At 48.4% G+C, this 19,585-nt stretch overlaps 1 protein-coding gene across 1 annotated transcript; it reads left to right on the top strand.

Annotated features, from left to right (window-relative positions):
• Nucleotides 1–179: 179 nt before the first annotated feature.
• LOC307074538 (solute carrier family 22 member 13) lies at nt 180–16,882 on the top strand (the record flags this gene model as incomplete). The annotated part of the gene is made up of 9 exons (XM_079734719.1): nt 180–410; nt 519–607; nt 1,863–2,017; nt 4,974–5,142; nt 6,021–6,114; nt 6,191–6,324; nt 7,595–7,812; nt 10,828–10,936; nt 16,603–16,882. The coding sequence occupies 9 exons, from the start codon at nt 180–182 to the stop codon at nt 16,880–16,882; spliced, it is 1,479 nt and encodes a 492-aa protein (XP_079590845.1).
• Nucleotides 16,883–19,585: the final 2,703 nt, after the last annotated feature.

Genomic DNA, 19,585 nt, shown 5'->3' with positions numbered 1-19,585 from the left:
GAGGAGAGATTTCGACAGACAGGCATAGAGACGGACAGGCAGCGCCAAGCGCTCAATGACAACAGCAGCTGCGAGTCACACCGGGACAGACCGGGTCTAGTAAGGACAGACCGGGACCAGAGAGGCGGTCAGACCGGGACCAGAGAGGCGGTCAGAACGGGGCCAGAGAGGGCGGACCCATGGGGACTCTCTGGGGGAAGGGCTGCGGGTTCAGGACCCGCCTGTCCGGGCTGCAGCTCGCGGTGTACTGGCGCCTCTGCCTCCTACTCTTCCTCAACTCCTTCCTCTTCTTCCTCGACCTCTACACCACGTGCACCAGCCGGCACGCGGACCACCGGACGGACAACCGGACCGCACCGGAGGACAACCGGACGGGACCGGAGCACGGAGGACCGACCGGGAGCAGCGAGGTGAGGGCCCGCGGTTTGTCCAGTGAGTCTTAACGTTAATGAATGACACAGTGGTAATGATGTGTGTGTGTGTGTGTGTGTGTGTGTGTGTGTGTGCGCGCGCGTCAGTCGGAGTGTGTGTGGTTATCCTACGGACAGGCTCTCTACATTATTGGACTCCTGCTGGGATCACTGTTTGGTGGTGCGCCGTCGGACTGGTAAAACGCACGCACGCACACACACACACACACACACACACACACACATTTACATTTAGGGCATTTAGCAGACGCTTTTATCCAAAGCGACTTACAATAAGTGCATTTGTTACAATAAGTACATTTGTCATAAGAAGTGAAACAATATATACTGTCGGTACAGTAAAGATGTTCATAGAACCAAGTGCAAGTATTACAATCGCTAGGCTAACCCATTCCCCGTGTAAAGCAGCGATAGCAGCTACTGTAGATGCTACACAATTAAGTACCTTGAATAAGTGCAATGTACAAGTGCCAGGACGTACAACATTCAATGGTGGCTGTGCATTGGTTTCTATGCAGAGTCGAGATGAACTCTGAACAGGTGAGTTTTGAGTCTTTTGCGGAAGCTGGTGAGCGACTCTGCGATCCTGACATCGGTAGGGAGCTCGTTCCACCACTGAGGTCCCAAAACAGAGAAAAGTTGTGACTTCGCTGATCGACCTTTGCTTGCTCTTAGCGATGGCGGTACCAGACGTCCAGCTGAGGTAGTTGAGCGGAGGGATCGAGCTGGGGTGTGTGGCTTTACTAATGCTTGGAGGTAGGCAGGGGCAGTTCCATCGACTGCCTTGTATGCCAGTACCATCATCTTGAATCTGATGCGAGCTATTACAGGGAGCCAGTGGAGGTCTCGGAAGAGGGGGGTTACATGTGAGAACTTTGGTAGGTTGAACACGAGGCGCGCTGCAAGGGTTTAATCGCAGAGGCAGGGAGTCCAGCCAGGAGCGAGTTGCAGTAGTCGAGGCGGGAGATGACCAGTGATTGGACTAGAAGCTGAGCTGCTTCCCTTGTGAGGAGGGGCCGGATTCTGCGGATGTTGTAAAGTGCAAATCTGCAGGACCGGGCCACCGCAGTGATGTTTGCGGTGCAGCACAACTGATTGCCCAACACTACACCAAGGTTTTTGGCAGTTGGAGAAGGAGATACAGTGATGTTCTCAACAGTGACCAGTAAGTCCATGTGTGGGCAGTCTTTCCCTGGTATTAGGAGCTCACAGGAGGTCCAGACCTCTGACGTGGGCGGGCTGAGAGCTGGTCTCCCTGGGGGGTCCTGGGGGGTCTAGGGGTCCTGGGGGGTCATTGACTACAACTCTAGAACTCATCTTCATCACTCAAGATGTGTGTGTGTGTGTGTGTGTGTTTGTGTGCCTCTGTGTGTGTGTGTGTTTGTGTGCCTCTGTGTGTGTGTGTGTCTGTGTGTGCCTCTGTGTGTGTAGGTACGGCCGCCGCGTGGTGCTCCAGGTGTGTGTGTCTGTCCATGCGGTGTGTGGCGTGCTGCCAGCTGCTCTTCATCACCCCCTCGTCTTCATCGCCCTGCGCTGCCTGACAGGAGTCTGCAGCAGCATGACGCACAGCAGCGCCTTCAGCCTGGGTACACACACACACACTAACCCTAACGCACACACACACACGCACAGCAGCGCCTTCAGCCTGGGTACACACACACACACACACACACACAGCAGCGCCTTCAGCCTGGGTACACACACACACACACACACACACAGCAGCGCCTTCAGCCTGGGTACACACACACACACTAACCCTAACGCACACACACACACGCACAGCAGCGCCTTCAGCCTGGGTACACACACACACACCAACCCTAACGCACACACACACACACACGCACAGCAGCGCCTTCAGCCTGGGTACACACACACACACCAACCCTAACGCACACACACACACACACGCACAGCAGCGCCTTCAGCCTGGGTACACACACACACACTAACCCTAACGCACACACACACACACACACACAGCAGCGCCTTCAGCCTGGGTACACACACACACACTAACCCTAACGCACACACACACACACACACACAGCAGCGCCTTCAGCCTGGGTACACACACACACACCAACCCTAACGCACACACACGCACAGCAGCGCCTTCAGCCTGGGTACACACACACACACCAACCCTAACGCACACACACACACACACGCACAGCAGCGCCTTCAGCCTGGGTACACACACACACACCAACCCTAACGCACACACACACACACACACACAGCAGCGCCTTCAGCCTGGGTACACACACACACACTAACCCTAACGCACACACACACACACGCACAGCAGCGCCTTCAGCCTGGGTACACACACACACACCAACCCTAACGCACACACACACACACACGCACAGCAGCGCCTTCAGCCTGGGTACACACACACACACCAACCCTAACGCACACACACACACACACGCACAGCAGCGCCTTCAGCCTGGGTACACACACACACACTAACCCTAACGCACACACACACACACACAGCAGCACCTTCAGCCTGGGTACACACACACACACCAACCCTAACGCACACACACGCACAGCAGCGCCTTCAGCCTGGGTACACACACACACACACACACACACAGCAGCGCCTTCAGCCTGGGTACACACACACACACCAACCCTAACGCACACACACGCACAGCAGCGCCTTCAGCCTGGGTACACACACACACACCAACCCTAACGCACACACACACACACACGCACAGCAGCGCCTTCAGCCTGGGTACACACACACACACCAACCCTAACGCACACACACACACACACGCACAGCAGCGCCTTCAGCCTGGGTACACACACACACACCAACCCTAACGCACACACACACACACACACACACACAGCAGCGCCTTCAGCCTGGGTACACACACACACACCAACCCTAACGCACACACACACACACACGCACAGCAGCGCCTTCAGCCTGGGTACACACACACACACCAACCCTAACGCACACACACACACAGCAGCGCCTTCAGCCTGGGTACACACACACACACCAACCCTAACGCACACACACACACACACACACAGCAGCGCCTTCAGCCTGGGTACACACACACACACTAACCCTAACGCACACACACACACACGCACAGCAGCGCCTTCAGCCTGGGTACACACACACACACTAACCCTAACGCACACACACACACAGCAGCGCCTTCAGCCTGGGTACACACACACACACCAACCCTAACGCACACACACACACAGCAGCGCCTTCAGCCTGGGTACACACACACACACTAACCCTAACGCACACACACACACACACGCACAGCAGCGCCTTCAGCCTGGGCACGCACACTGTTATGAGGACAGTGTGTTGTTGTGCGTTGTGAGGCCAGTTGTGCGTTGTGGTGAGTGTGTTTATTTTTGCGTGTTGTGAGGACAGTGTGTTGTTGTGTGTTTATTGTTGTGCGTTGTGAGGACAGTTTGTTGTTGTGCGTTATGTGGACAGTGTGTTGTTGTTTGTTTATTGTTGTGCGTTATGAGGACAGTGTGTTGTGTGTTTATTGTTGTGCGTTGTGAGGACAGTTTGTTGTTGTATGTTATGAGGACAGTGTGTTGTTGTGTGTTTATTGTTGTGCATTGTAAGGACAGTGTGTTGTTGTGCGTTTTGAGGACAGTGTGTTTATTGTTGTGCGTTATGAGGACAGTGTGTTGTTGTGTGTTTATTGTTGTGCTTTATGAGGACAGTGTGTTGTTGTGCGTTATGAGGACAGTGTGTTGTTGTGTGTTTATTGTTGTGCTTTATGAGGACAGTGTGTTGTTGTGCGTTATGAGGACAGTGTGTTGTTGTGTGTTTATTGTTGTGCTTTATGAGGACAGTGTGTTGTTGTGCGTTATGAGGACAGTGTGTTGTTGTGCGTTATGAGGACAGTGTGTTGTTGTGTGTTTATTGTTGTGCGTTATGAGGGCAGTGTGTTGTTGTGTGTTTATTCTTGTGCGTTGTGAGGACAGTGTGTTGTTGTGTGTTTATTGTTGTGCGTGATGACGACAGTGTGTTGTTGTGCGTTATGAGGACAGTGTGTTGTTGTTTGTTTATTGTTGTGCATTGTGAGGACAGTGTGTTTATTGTTGTGTGTTATGAGGACAGTGTGTTGTTGTGTGTTTATTGTTGTGCTTTATGAGGACAGTGTGTTGTTGTGCGTTATGAGGACAGTGTGTTGTTGTGCGTTATGAGGACAGTGTGTTGTTGTGTGTTTATTGTTGTGCGTTATGAGGGCAGTGTGTTGTTGTGTGTTTATTCTTGTGCGTTGTGAGGACAGTGTGTTGTTGTGTGTTTATTGTTGTGCGTGATGACGACAGTGTGTTGTTGTGCGTTGTGAGGACAGTGTGTTGTTGTGTGTTTATTGTTGTGCGTTGTGAGGACAGTGTGTTGTTGTGTGTTTATTGTTGTACGTGATGACGACAGTGTGTTGTTGTGTGTTTATTCTTGTGCGTTGTGAGGCCAGTTGTGCGTTGTGGTGAGTGTGACTAGGACGTGTGTGTCTGTTCCAGCCGTGGAGTGGAGTGTGCCTGCCTGCCGGGCCTGGCCCCCGGCCCTCCTGGGCCTCTCTTTCAGCCTGGGCATGGCAGTGCAGGCGCCCCTGGCCTACGCCTGCTGCTCCTGGGCCTCTCTGCACCTCGCCCTGGGGCTCCCGCAGATCCTCAGCCTGCCAATCATCATGTAGCTCCGCCCACCCCATCGCCCGCCACTCAAAGTCTTAATTACTGTGATCGATGTCATCTCTGGATATTAACTACTCTCTGTCTGCCTGTGTGGCTGACTGTCTGTCTGGCTGGCTGTGTGTCTGACTGACTGTTTGCCTGTCTGTCTCCCTGTCTGTCCGTCTATCTGTCTGTCTCCCTGTCTCCCTGTCTGTCTCCCTGTCTGTCTGTCTCCCTGTCTGTCTCCCTGTCTGTCTCCCTGTCTGTCTGTCTGTCTCCCTGTCTGTCTCCCTGTCTCCCTGTCTGTCTATCTGTCTCCCTGTCTGTCTCCCTGTCTGTCTCCCTGTCTGTCTCCCTGTCTGTCTGTCTCCCTGTCTGTCTCCCTGTCTCCCTGTCTGTCTCCCTGTCTCCCTGTCTGTCTCCCTGTCTGACTGACTGTTTGCCTGTCTGTCTCCCTGTCTGTCCGTCTATCTGTCTGTCTCCCTGTCTCCCTGTCTGTCTCCCTGTCTGTCTGTCTCCCTGTCTGTCTCCCTGTCTGTCTCCCTGTCTGTCTGTCTGTCTCCCTGTCTGTCTCCCTGTCTCCCTGTCTGTCTATCTGTCTCCCTGTCTGTCTCCCTGTCTGTCTCCCTGTCTGTCTCCCTGTCTGTCTGTCTCCCTGTCTGTCTCCCTGTCTCCCTGTCTGTCTCCCTGTCTCCCTGTCTGTCTCCCTGTCTGTCTGTCTGTTTGTCTGTCTGTCTGTCTGTCTGTCTCCCTGTCTGTCTCCCTGTCTGTCTGTCTGTCTGTCTGTCTGTCTGTCTGTCTCCCTGTCTGTCTCCCTGTCTGTCTGTCTGTCTGTCTGTCTGTCTGTCTGTCTCCCTGTCTGTCTGTCTGTCTGTCTGTCTGTCTCCCTGTCTGCAGTTCTCTCCCAGAGTCTCCTTGCTGGTTGTTGTTGAAAAACAGAACGTCTGTTTTGGATCAATATCGGAAACAAGACCCGGAGTACATGGAGCAGGTACACACACACACACACACACAAAGGTACACACACACACACAGTTATACATTCATGTGTGTGTGTGTGCGTTCAGTTATTAAACTCAACAGGAGGTGAGGAGGAGGGGGCGGAGCCGGCGGAGGGGGCGGAGCCTCGTGGTCTCTTTGACCTCACACACCTGAGACACCCCACCGTGATGCTGAGGCTGTCTGTCATGAGCTACCTGGGGTACTGTCGCTACACTGGTCCTACTGGTTCAGTTACTGGTTACACTGGTCATACTGGTTCAGTTACTGGTTACACTGGTCATACTGGTTCAGTTACTGGTTACACTGGTCATACTGGTTCAGTTACTGGTTACACTGGTCCTACTGGTTCAGTTACTGGTTACACTGGTTATACTGGTTCAGTTACTGGTTAAGTTAATGTTTATCCTGGTTATCCTGGTATACTACTGGTTGTGTTGCTGGTCCTACTGGTTGTGTTACTGGTCCTACTGGTTGTGTTAATGGTCCTACTGGTTGTGTTACTGGTCCTACTGGTTGTGTTATTGGTCCTGCTGGTTGTGTTACTGGTCCTACTGGTTGTGTTACTGGTCCTACTGGTTGTGTTAATGGTCCTACTGGTTGTGTTATTGGTCCTGCTGGTTGTGTTACTGGTCCTACTGGTTCTGTTACTGGTCCTACTGGTTGTGTTACTGGTCCTACTGGTTCTGTTACTGGTCCTACTGGTTGTGTTATTGGTCCTACTGGTTGTGTTACTGGTCCTACTGGTTGTGTTATTGGTCCTACTGGTTGTGTTACTGGTCCTACTGGTTGTGTTATTGGTCCTACTGGTTGTGTTAATGGTCCTACTGGTTGTGTTACTGGTCCTACTGGTTGTGTTATTGGTCCTACTGGTTGTGTTACTGGTCCTACTGGTTGTGATACTGGTCCTACTGGTTGTGTTATTGATCCTACTGGTTGTGTTACTGGTCCTACTGGTTGTGTTAATGGTCCTACTGGTTGTGTTACTGGTCCTACTGGTTGTGTTATTGGTCCTGCTGGTTGTGTTACTGGTCCTACTGGTTGTGTTACTGGTCCTACTGGTTGTGTTATTGGTCCTACTGGTTGTGTTACTGGTCCTACTGGTTGTGTTACTGGTCCTACTGGTTGTGTTACTGGTCCTACTGGTTGTGTTATTGGTCCTACTGGTTGTGTTACTGGTCCTACTGGTTGTGTTACTGGTCCTACTGGTTGTGTTATTGGTCCTACTGGTTGTGTTACTGGTCCTACTGGTTGTGATACTGGTCCTACTGGTTGTGTTATTGATCCTACTGGTTGTGTTACTGGTCCTACTGGTTGTGTTACTGGTCCTACTGGTTGTGTTACTGGTCCTACTGGTTGTGTTACTGGTCCTACTGGTTGTGTTACTGGTCCTACTGGTTGTGTTATTGGTCCTACTGGTTGTGTTACTGGTCCTACTGGTTGTGTTACTGGTCCTACTGGTTGTGTTGCAGGCTGACCACTGCCCTGACGTACTACGGTATCTCTCTCAACATCGGCTCGTTCGGCGTGGACGTTTACCGCGCCCAGTTCTTCTCCGGCCTATCAGAGACGCCCTGCCTCCTCCTGCCCTTCCTATTGGCTCGCTGCGGGAGGCGCACCGTGAGCATGCTCACCATGTTTCTGAGCGGCCTGGCCTGCCTGCTGTCACTAGTGGCCTCGCAGATCTACCGTACGCACACGCACACGTACGCACACACACACACACACACACGCTACCACACGCACACGTACGCACACGATACTTCACACACACAAACACGCACACACACACACGCGCTACCACACACGCAGGCACTCACACGCACATTGTGTTATGATCTCATGATGTCATGTTATGGTGTCATGTCTTGATGTCATGTTATGATGTCATGTCTTGATGTCATGTTATGGTGTCATGTCTTGATGTCATGTTATGGTGTCATGTCTTGATGTCATGTTATGTGTCATGTTATGATGTCTGTCGTGGCCATTTCTCTATCAGATATTGCGTCTAAGACAGGTGAGATATTTAGATGCAAAAAGCACACAATACTTGTAGGCAATTGCTGGTCACATATATTTGTAATAAAAGTAGTCTGAACAAAGATACATCTCAATATGCATCAACAAATAATAAAACAGGCATACAATACAATAATCTGAGGCCTCAGATGGGAGTTCGCCCTGCGTCTTACTTCATTCTCTACCCCAGCATTACTCATTGCGTGGCTCGCAAGCCACATGCGGCTCGCCAAGCCTCTATTTGCGGCTCGCATGGCGGTAAAAATATACAGTGATATGATCATGCAGTGAATACAGATATTTAAAAAAACAATACAAACAATTATTTAAAAAATAAATCAACAGCGGCATTAAAAGGTGGAAATATAGCCTTGTCTAGAAAATATTTTTAAACTTGCTCGGCTCTACGCTGACAGCGGGGTTGCCAGATTGGCGGTTTTCCTGCATAACAAGAGAGAATGTGCTCTTTGGATGGACTTATTCTTATTAACTTATTCTTCAATAGCTTCCATGTTATGTGACCCAGTGTCTCCACATTATTCCAGAAAATAGCACACAGTCACACAAGTCTTAATTTTCCTCTCAAAGTGCACCAGATTGATGCATTCCAGGTTAAAAGGTACCAAATTTTCTTCCGGGGGAGCATGCCCCCGGACCCCGCTAAGGACCGGGTTCCCTCCACAGTTTCACAAAATTCTGTGGGAAACACTGCTTCAGGGAGGACATATTATTAAGCAGGCATACTTATTTATGACTGGATTTATAGCTTTTGATACTTTGCGGTAAAAATGGCTCTCCTGTTGACGTCGTCCTGTCAGTGCGGCTCTCCTGAAAAAAATAGTGAATACCACTGCTCTAAAGGTGCGCCAGGAGAAGTCCACCGAGTGTTCCAAGTAATGAGTTCTTATTCACTTTGGTTGGTTTCTGGAGGAGGGTCTGTCCCCCAATAAACCAGAAGGCTTTGTTTTACCAGATGGTAATCTCTACAATCGAAGCTCCCCAGGATGCCATTAAAGGGGTTTGCGGCCGTGCCATGTAACCTTTTGTTTCCTCAACGCTAGCCAGGGGGTCAAGGAACAGGCCCACACATCAAAGGATTGCATGGAAACAGATCACATCATAAAGAAGACATAGGAAGAGGCAGGCAATAAAATGCATCACACGAAACTCAAAGGTTCACACTTTATATGACCCCCAATGAGTATAGAAGGCAGGCAACAGTGTTGGGAAAGTTCACTTTCTTCGTGAACTAGTTCAAAGTTCAGTTCACAAATTTTAAAATGAACTAGTTCAGTTAAACGTTCATAATTCAAAATTTTTAACTAAGTTCACAGTTCCAAAAAATGAACTAGTTCATAGTTCTTTTTTTCAATATGTTGCTGTGAGCTTTTCATTTTTTCCGGTATTTTGAACATTGAGCCCCCTTTGTGGTTTGTCTAGGATGATATAGAGTGGTTGAATCAAGTATCGTAGCGAAATACAGTTTCTATCGTGTTTTATTGCACATTTAGCGCATTTTGTAAATCCCATTGATTTCTGTTGGAAGACTCATTGCTCTTTGGCGGAAACGGAAAGGGGGGGTGTTCACGTTTGATTGTAGTCTTTTCGCTCGGTTCTAGCCCTACTGATGAGACGGAGAACCGAGCGAAAAGACTACAACCAAACGTGAACAGCCCCCCTTTCCGTTTCCGGCCAACAAGCAATGATTCTAGGAGGTATTCTACTCCGCTGAGCTATGAGCCAGAGAGCTAACGTTATGGATTGTACATATTTATAATTCGAAATTCGTCTGAGCCTTTATACCACAAATACTCTAGGGTCTATAGCATATAACCGCTTTGTCTGATTACAGTTTAATTCATTTTCCACAATTTAACAGCTCTCGTTTTGAAGAATAATCACCGCACCATTCGTTTCAATGGGAATCGCGCTGGTCTATACTTTCAAAATAAAGTGTACATATTTATAATATGAAATTCGTCCCAGCCTTTATATGACAGATACTATAGGGTCTATAGCATATAACCACCTTTTCTGATTACAGTTTAATGTAACAGTAAGCTGGCAACACCTCAACTGCAAATGAACCGCATGGAGATTACCATGGCAACCGGTCAAACAACACGGCGATCTGCGCGCGCATCCGCCGTGTTGATAGAGAAATAACCCCCCCATTGAACGAAGTTAAACCGAGTGAGCGTGCCGTTCACTGACACCAGAATGAACGAGTTCACAGTAACGTTCATCAGGCAGTAATACAGTACGTTCAGTTCACGTTCGCCCAAAATATGAACGAGTTCATGAACTTTCGTTCAGTGAACGCGTTCAAACACTGGCAGGCAATGTATACATATATATATATCACACAAAATAGTGACAAAACTTAAGTTCATAGATAGGCAAAAGAAAATAATACAGCATGTGGATATTCCATCACATGTCATGTCTTGATGTCATGTTATGGTGTAATGTCTTGATGTCATGTTATGGTGTCATGTTATGATGTCATGTGTTGATGTCATGTTATGGTGTCACGTTATGATATCATGTCTTGATGTCATGTTTTGATATCATGTTATGATTTCATATCATGATGTCATGTTATGGTGTCATGTTATGATGTCATGTCTTGATGTCATGTTTTGATATCATGTTATGGTGTTATGTTTTGATGTCATGTTAGGTGATGCGGTCTGGGGAATGAGTCTTGCTCTCTTGGGAAAGTTCTGCATGCTGACCAACATGTTCGTCTCCCTACTCTACAGCATCGAACTGTTTCCTACCATCACCAGGTAACAGGGGTTAGACAGTAGAGAGACAGGTCATTAAGGAACAAGTAGGGGTTAGACAGTACAGAGACAGGTCATTAAGGAGCAGGTAGGGGTTAGACAGGTCATTAAGGAGCAGGTAGGGGTTAGACAGTACATACAGGTCATTAAGGAGCAGGTAGGGGTTAGACATTACAGAGACAGGTCACTAAGGAGCAGGTAGGGGTTAGACAGTACAGAGACAGGTCATTAAGGAGCAGGTAGGGGTTAGACAGTAAGACAGGTCATTAAGGAGCAGGTAGGGGTTGGACAGTACAGAGACATGTCTTTAAGGAGCAGGTAGGGGTTAGACAGTAAGACAGGTCATTAAGGAGCAGGTAGGGGTTAGACAGTAAGACAGGTCATTAAGGAGCAGCTAGGGTTTAGACAGTACAGAGACAGTTCATTAAGGAGCAGGTAGGGGTTAGACAGTACAGAGACAGGTCATTAAGGAGCAGGTAGGGGTTAGACAGTACAGAGACCGGTCATTAAGGAGCAGGTAGGAGTTAGACAGTAAGACAGGTCATTAAGGAGCAGGTAGGGGTAAGACCATAAGACGGGTCATTAAGGAGCAGGTAGGGGTTAGAAAGTACAGAGACAGGTCATTAAGGAGCAGGTAGGGGTTAGACAGTACAGAGACAGGTCATTAAGGAGCAGGTAGGGGTTAGACAGTACAGAGACAGGTCATTAAGCAGCAGGTAGGGGTTAGACAGTACAGAGACAGGTCATTAAGGAGCAGGGAGGGGTTAGACAGGTCATTAAGGAGCAGGGAGGGGTTAGACAGTACAGAGACAGGTAATTAAGGAGCAGGTAGGGGTTAGACAGTACAGAGACAGGTCATTAAGGAGCAGGTAGGGGTTAGACAGTACAGAGACAGGTCATTAAGGAGCAGGTTGGGGTTAGACAGTACAGAGACCGGTCATTAAGGAGCAGGTAGGGGATAGACAGTACAGAGACAGGTCATTAAGGAGCAGGTAGGGGTTAGACAGTACAGAGACAGGTCATTAAGAGCAGGTAGGGGTTAGACAGTACAGAGACAGGTCATTAAGGAGCAGGTAGGGGTGAGACAGTACAGAGACAGGTCATTAAGGAGCAGGTAGGGGTTAGACAGTACACAGACAGGTCACTAAGGAGCAGGTAGGGGTTAGACAGTACAGAGACAGGTCATTAAGGAGCAGGTAGGGGTTAGACAGTACAGAGACAGGTCATTAAGGAGCAGGTAGGGGTTAGATAGGTCATTAAGGAGCAGGTAGGGGTTAGACAGTACAGAGACATGTCTTTAAGGAGCAGGTAGGGGTTAGACAGTACACAGACAGGTCATTAAGGAGCAGGTAGGGGTTAGACAGTACACAGACAGGTCATTAAGGAGCAGGTAGGGGTTAGACAGTACAGAGACAGCTCATTTGGGAGCAGGTAGGGGTTGGACAGGTCATTAAGGAGCAGGTAGGGGTTAGACAGTGCAGAGACATGTCTTTAAGGAGCAGGTAGGGGTTAGACAGTAAGACAGGTCATTAAGGAGCAGATAGGGGTTAGACAGTATAGAGACAGGTCATTAAGGAGCAGGTAGGGGTTAGACAGTACAGAGACAGGTCATTAAGGAGCAGGTAGGGGTTAGACAGTACACAGACAGGTCATTAAGGAGCAGGTAGGGTTTAGACAGTACAGAGACAGGTCATTAAGGAGCAGGTAGGGGTTAGACAGTACAGAGACAGGTCATTAAGGAGCAGGTAGGGGTTAGACAGGTCATTAAGGAGCAGGTAGGGGTTAGACAGTAAGACAGGTCATTAAGGAGCAGGTAGGTGTTAGACAGTAAGATAGGTCTTTAAGGAGCAGCTAGGGGTTAGACAGTAAGACAGGTCATTAAGGAGCAGGTAGGGGTTAGACAGTAAGACGGGTCATTAAGGAGCAGGTAGGGGTTAGACAGTACAGAGACAGGTCATTAAGGAGCAGGTAGTGGTTAGACAGTACAGAGACAGGTCATTAAGGAGCAGATAGGGGTTAGACAGGTCATTAAGGAGCAGGTAGGGGTTAGACAGGTCATTAAGGAGCAGGTAGGGGTTAGACAGTACAGAGACAGGTCATTAAGGAGCAGGTAGGGGTTAGACAGTAGACAGGTCATTAAGGAGCAGGTAGGGGTTAGACAGTAGAGAGACAGGTCATTATGGAGCAGGTAGGGGTGAGACAGTACAGAGACAGGTCATTAAGGAGCAGGTAGGGGTTAGACAGGTCATTAAGGACCTGGTAGGCGTTAGACAGTACAGAGACAGGTCATTAAGGAGCAGGTAGGGGTTAGACAGTACAGAGACAGGTCATTAAGGAGCAGGTAGGGGTTAGACAGTACAGAGACAGGTCATTAAGGAGCAGGTAGGGGTTAGACAGGTCATTAAGGAGCAGGTCGGGGTTAGACAGGTCATTAAGGAGCAGGTAGGGGTTAGACAGGTCATTAAGGAGCAGGTAGGGGTTAGACAGTACAGAGACAGGTCATTAAGGAGCAGGTAGGGGTTAGACAGTACAGAGACAGGTCATTAAGGAGCAGGTAGGGGTTAGACAGTACAGAGACAGGTCATTTAGGAGCAGGTAGGGGTTAGACAGGTCATTAAGGAGCAGGTCGGGGTTAGACAGGTCATTAAGGAGCAGGTAGGGGTTAGACAGGTCATTAAGGAGCAGGTAGGGGTTAGACAGTACAGAGACAGGTCATTAAGGAGCAGGTCGGGGTTAGACAGGTCATTAAGGAGCAGGTAGGGGTTAGACAGGTCATTAAGGAGCAGGTAGGGGTTAGACAGTACAGAGACAGGTCATTAAGGAGCAGGTAGGGGTTAGACAGTACAGAGACAGGTCATTAAGGAGCAGGTAGGGGTTAGACAGGTCATTAAGGAGCAGGTCGGGGTTAGACAGGTCATTAAGGAACAGGTAGGGGTTAGACAGGTCATTAAGGAGCAGGTAGGGGTTAGACAGTACAGAGACAGGTCATTAAGGAGCAGGTAGGGGTTAGACAGGTCATTAAGGAGCAGGTAGGGGTTAGACAGGTCATTAAGGAGCAGGTAGGGGTTAGACAGTACAGAGACAGGTCATTAAGGAGCAGGTAGGGGTTAGACAGGTCATTAAGGAGCAGGTAGGGGTTAGACAGGTCATTAAGGAGCAGGTAGGGGTTAGACAGTACAGAGACAGGTCATTAAGGAGCAGGTAGGGGTTAGACAGTACAGAGACAGGTCATTAAGCAGCAGGTAGGGGTTAGACAGTACAGAGACAGGTCATTAAGGAGCAGGGAGGGGTTAGACAGGTCATTAAGGAGCAGGTAGGGGTTAGACAGTACAGAGACAGGTCATTAAGGAGCAGGTAGGGGTTAGACAGTACAGAGACAGGTCATTAAGGAGCAGGTAGGGGTTAGACAGTACAGAGACAGGTCATTAAGGAGCAGGTTGGGGTTAGACAGTACAGAGACCGGTCATTAAGGAGCAGGTAGGGGATAGACAGTACAGAGACAGGTCATTAAGGAGCAGGTAGGGGTTAGACAGTACAGAGACAGGTCATTAAGAGCAGGTAGGGGTTAGACAGTACAGAGACAGGTCATTAAGGAGCAGGTAGGGGTGAGACAGTACAGAGACAGGTCATTAAGGAGCAGGTAGGGGTTAGACAGTACACAGACAGGTCACTAAGGAGCAGGTAGGGGTTAGACAGTACAGAGACAGGTCATTAAGGAGCAGGTAGGGGTTAGACAGTACAGAGACAGGTCATTAAGGAGCAGGTAGGGGTTAGATAGGTCATTAAGGAGCAGGTAGGGGTTAGACAGTACAGAGACATGTCTTTAAGGAGCAGGTAGGGGTAAGACAGGTCATTAAGGAGCACGTAGGGGTTAGACAGTAAGACAGGTCATTAAGGAGCAGCTAGGGGTTAGACAGTACAGAGGCAGGTCATTAAGGAGCAGGTAGGGGTTAGACAGTACAGAGACTGGTCATTAAGGAGCAGGTAGGGGTTAGACAGTACACAGACAGGTCATTAAGGAGCAGGTAGGGGTTAGACAGTACACAGACAGGTCATTAAGGAGCAGGTAGGGGTTAGACAGTACAGAGACAGCTCATTTAGGAGCAGGTAGGGGTTGGACAGGTCATTAAGGAGCAGGTAGGGGTTAGACAGTGCAGAGACATGTCTTTAAGGAGCAGGTAGGGGTTAGACAGTAAGACAGGTCATTAAGGAGCAGATAGGGGTTAGACAGTAAGACAGGTCATTAAGGAGCAGCTAGGGGTTAGACAGTATAGAGACAGGTCATTAAGGAGCAGGTAGGGGTTAGACAGTACAGAGACAGGTCATTAAGGAGCAGGTAGGGGTTAGACAGTACACAGACAGGTCATTAAGGAGCAGGTAGGGTTTAGACAGTACAGAGACAGGTCATTAAGGAGCAGGTAGGGGTTAGACAGTACAGAGACAGGTCATTAAGGAGCAGGTAGGGGTTAGACAGGTCATTAAGGAGCAGGTAGGGGTTAGACAGTAAGACAGGTCATTAAGGAGCAGGTAGGTGTTAGACAGTAAGATAGGTCTTTAAGGAGCAGCTAGGGGTTAGACAGTAAGACAGTTCATTAAGGAGCAGGTAGGGGTTAGACAGTAAGACGGGTCATTAAGGAGCAGGTAGGGGTTAGACAGTACAGAGACAGGTCATTAAGGAGCAGGTAGTGGTTAGACAGTACAGAGACAGGTCATTAAGGAGCAGATAGGGGTTAGACAGGTCATTAAGGAGCAGGTAGGGGTTAGACAGGTCATTAAGGAGCAGGTAGGGGTTAGACAGTACAGAGACAGGTCATTAAGGAGCAGGTAGGGGTTAGACAGTAGACAGGTCATTAAGGAGCAGGTAGGGGTTAGACAGTAGAGAGACAGGTCATTATGGAGCAGGTAGGGGTGAGACAGTACAGAGACAGGTCATTAAGGAGCAGGTAGGGGTTAGACAGGTCATTAAGGACCTGGTAGGCGTTAGACAGTACAGAGACAGGTCATTAAGGAGCAGGTAGGGGTTAGACAGTACAGAGACAGGTCATTAAGGAGCAGGTAGGGGTTAGACAGTACAGAGACAGGTCATTAAGGAGCAGGTAGGGGTTAGACAGGTCATTAAGGAGCAGGTCGGGGTTAGACAGGTCATTAAGGAGCAGGTAGGGGTTAGACAGGTCATTAAGGAGCAGGTAGGGGTTAGACAGGTCATTAAGGAGCAGGTAGGGGTTAGACAGTACAGAGACAGGTCATTAAGGAGCAGGTCGGGGTTAGACAGGTCATTAAGGAGCAGGTAGGGGTTAGACAGGTCATTAAGGAGCAGGTAGGGGTTAGACAGTACAGAGACAGGTCATTAAGGAGCAGGTAGGGGTTAGACAGTACAGAGACAGGTCATTAAGGAGCAGGTAGGGGTTAGACAGGTCATTAAGGAGCAGGTCGGGGTTAGACAGGTCATTAAGGAGCAGGTAGGGGTTAGACAGGTCATTAAGGAGCAGGTAGGGGTTAGACAGGTCATTAAGGAGCAGGTAGGGGTTAGACAGGTCATTAAGGAGCAGGTCGGGGTTAGACAGGTCATTAAGGAGCAGGTAGGGGTTAGACAGGTCATTAAGGAGCAGGTAGGGGTTAGACAGGTCATTAAGGAGCAGGTCGGGGTTAGACAGTGTGTTGTGTTCCAGACAGAGATGCCTGGCCCTGGTCAACGTGTTCTACCGCGCCGGCTCCGTCTTCAACACGCTGCTCGACTTCAGCGCCGGCATCCCATTGGCTGCCATGATTATCTACGGCTGTGGACCAATCATAGGCAGCCTCTTCTGCCTGTTGCTGCCGGAGACCAGCCAAGGGCCGCTCCCTGATACGCTGGAGGACTGTGAGAGACAGTCGAGGGTCCGCCTTAAACAGGTTAAGACTCACCTTAACCAGGTTAAGACTCAGCTTAACCAGGTAGACACACCTTAACCAGGTTAAGACTCACCTTAACCAGGTAGACACACCTTAACCAGGTAGACTCTCCACAACCAGGTTAGGACTCACCTTAACCAGGTAGACACACCTTAACCAGGTAGACTCACCTCAACCAGGTAGACTCACCTCAACCAGGTTAAGACTCACCTTAACCAGGTAGACACACCTTAACCAGGTTAAGACTCAGCATAACCAGGTAGAAACACCTTAACCAGGTTAGGACTCAACTTAACCAGGTAGACTCACTTTAACCAGGTTAAGACTCAATTTAACCAGGTAGACACACCTTAACCAGGTTAAAACTCAACTTAACCAGGTTGACTCACCTTAACCAGGTTAAGACTCAGCGTAACCAGATAGACTCACCTTAACCAGGTAGACTCACCTTAACCAGGTAGACACACCTTAACCAGGTTAAGACTCAGCTTAACCAGGTAGACTCACCTTAACCAGGTAGACTGACTTTAACCAGGTTAAGACTCAGCTTAACCAGGTAGACACACCTTAACCAGGTAGACACACCTTAACCAGGTTTAGACACACCTTAACCAGGTTAAGACTCACCTTAACCAGGTTAAGACTCGGCTTAACCAGGTAGACTCAGCTTAACCAGGTAGACTCACCTTAACCAGGTAGACTCACCTTAACCAGGTTAAGACTCAGCGTAACCAGATAGACTCACCTTAACCAGGTAGACTCACCTTAACCAGGTAGACACACCTTAACCAGGTTAAGACTCAGCTTAACCAGGTAGACTCACCTTAACCAGGTAGACTGACTTTAACCAGGTTAAGACTCAGCTTAACCAGGTAGACACACCTTAACCAGGTAGACACACCTTAACCAGGTAGACACACCTTAACCAGGTTAAGACTCACCTTAACCAGGTAGACTCACCTTAACCAGGTAGACTCAGCTTAACCAGGTAGACTCACCTTAACCAGGTAGACTCACCTTAACCAGGTTAAGACTCAGCTTAACCAGGTAGACTCACCTCAACCAGGTAGACTCACCTCAACCAGGTAGACTCACCTCAACCAGGTAGACACACCTTAACCAGGTAGACTCACCTCGACCAGGTAGACTCACCTTAACGAGGTAGACTCACCTTGACCACCATCTTGAAGACCAGTCTTGGCCAATCAACCAGCATTTTCCCTTGAAGAGTGTTTGTGTTCCGAGCAGTATCGACCAATCACGTTTGAATGTTTTTTTGTGGTTTTGATTGATTAGTCTTTAAGTTATTCTGGTGTTCGGTGTTTAAGTTTGTGTTTGTTATGCAGGTTAGGTATGGTTCGCTTAGTGAAACATTTCTCATTCTCTTTCATCGGGTTATATTGTACTTTAATGGAACATTGATATCTTTACTATATTTACTATGTTGTTCTGTTACATTAAAATATACAATGTTGGACTCTGTTAACATTAATATATTGACTATGTTGGACTCTGTTCACATTCATATATTGACTATATTGGACTCTTAACTTAAATATGTTTACTAGCTTAACGTTCATATATCTACTTTGTTGGACGGTGTTAATATTAATATATTTATGTTTTGTTATTGTAATCCTCGTGTTGCATTCTCTCCCCCATCCCCCCCACACACACACAATTTATGAAACACTTTAAGTATACATTAAATAATATTCATGATAAGTGTGATCACGTGGTGACATCCTTAAGAACACTAAATATAATCGGATCCTTGAAGCCTTCCCTTTAAAGGCGGCCGGACACCTTCTTTAATTAGCTTACTAATTAGGTCATACGTGAGGTTATGACATGTCAGAGGAGAACCTTTGGCCGGAGGGTGAGACGTGGTCACCTGGTCACTCATTAACCAGCCGAACAATGTCTTCTCCAGGGCTTAGAGTTCCCCCCTGCTGTTTCAGAGCCCCCCCCCCCCCCCCACACACACTCATTAACATTCCAGCGAGTCACTTCTAACGTAAACTTCATAGAGTGGAACACAGCATGTTGGGTGTTATGCAACTACAAGTTAGGTTCTAGTTCCGAATGCCAGTTTACTCATAAAATCCCTCATCAAGCATTTTTATAAAGATATCCAAAATGGAATTTTCCAAATAAACGTAGTATGGTCGGGTGGAAATCTCTGGTACTACAGCGACCTCTGGCGGACCTTCCTGGTATTACAGTGACCTCCGGTGGACCTCCCTGGTACTACAGCTCCTCCCCCTCAGAGCGCACAGGCCATGCCCCCTCAGACCATACAGGCCACACCCTCTCAGACCGTATAGGCCACGCCTCCTCCCAGAACGGGGCGATTCGGTTGGCTGCAGTCTTATCACCACTAATATGTTCTCAGCATATAGCATTCGTTTAAATTCCTTTCCAGAGCAACAGTTGATCTTGGAAGATTTCTATGGGGTCAGAACAGTCTCATTAATAATGAATGCACAGAGAAGGATTGACAAATGTATTTTGTGATTTATATATAAATTACTCTCTTCTCACAAATACATTTCAATGCACACACAAATGTATATCAGTATGTATAAATTAGTGCTGTCAGTTTAACGCGTTATAAACAGCGTTAACGCAAACCAATTTTAACGCCGTTCATTTTTTTATCGCGCGATTAACGCTCTTTTGGCTTGGCAAACGTAGTCTTTTCACCTGCTGTCTAGCAAAAACTAGTCACGTTAGAAAAACTACAACAACATACCGGAT

The sequence above is a fragment of the Pollachius pollachius genome, assembly GCF_949987615.1.
Source record: "Pollachius pollachius genome assembly, chromosome: 4".
NCBI lineage: Eukaryota > Metazoa > Chordata > Actinopteri > Gadiformes > Gadidae > Pollachius > Pollachius pollachius.
Note: the sequence above shows the minus strand (reverse complement) of the source record. Positions and strands in the feature narration are given on the sequence as shown.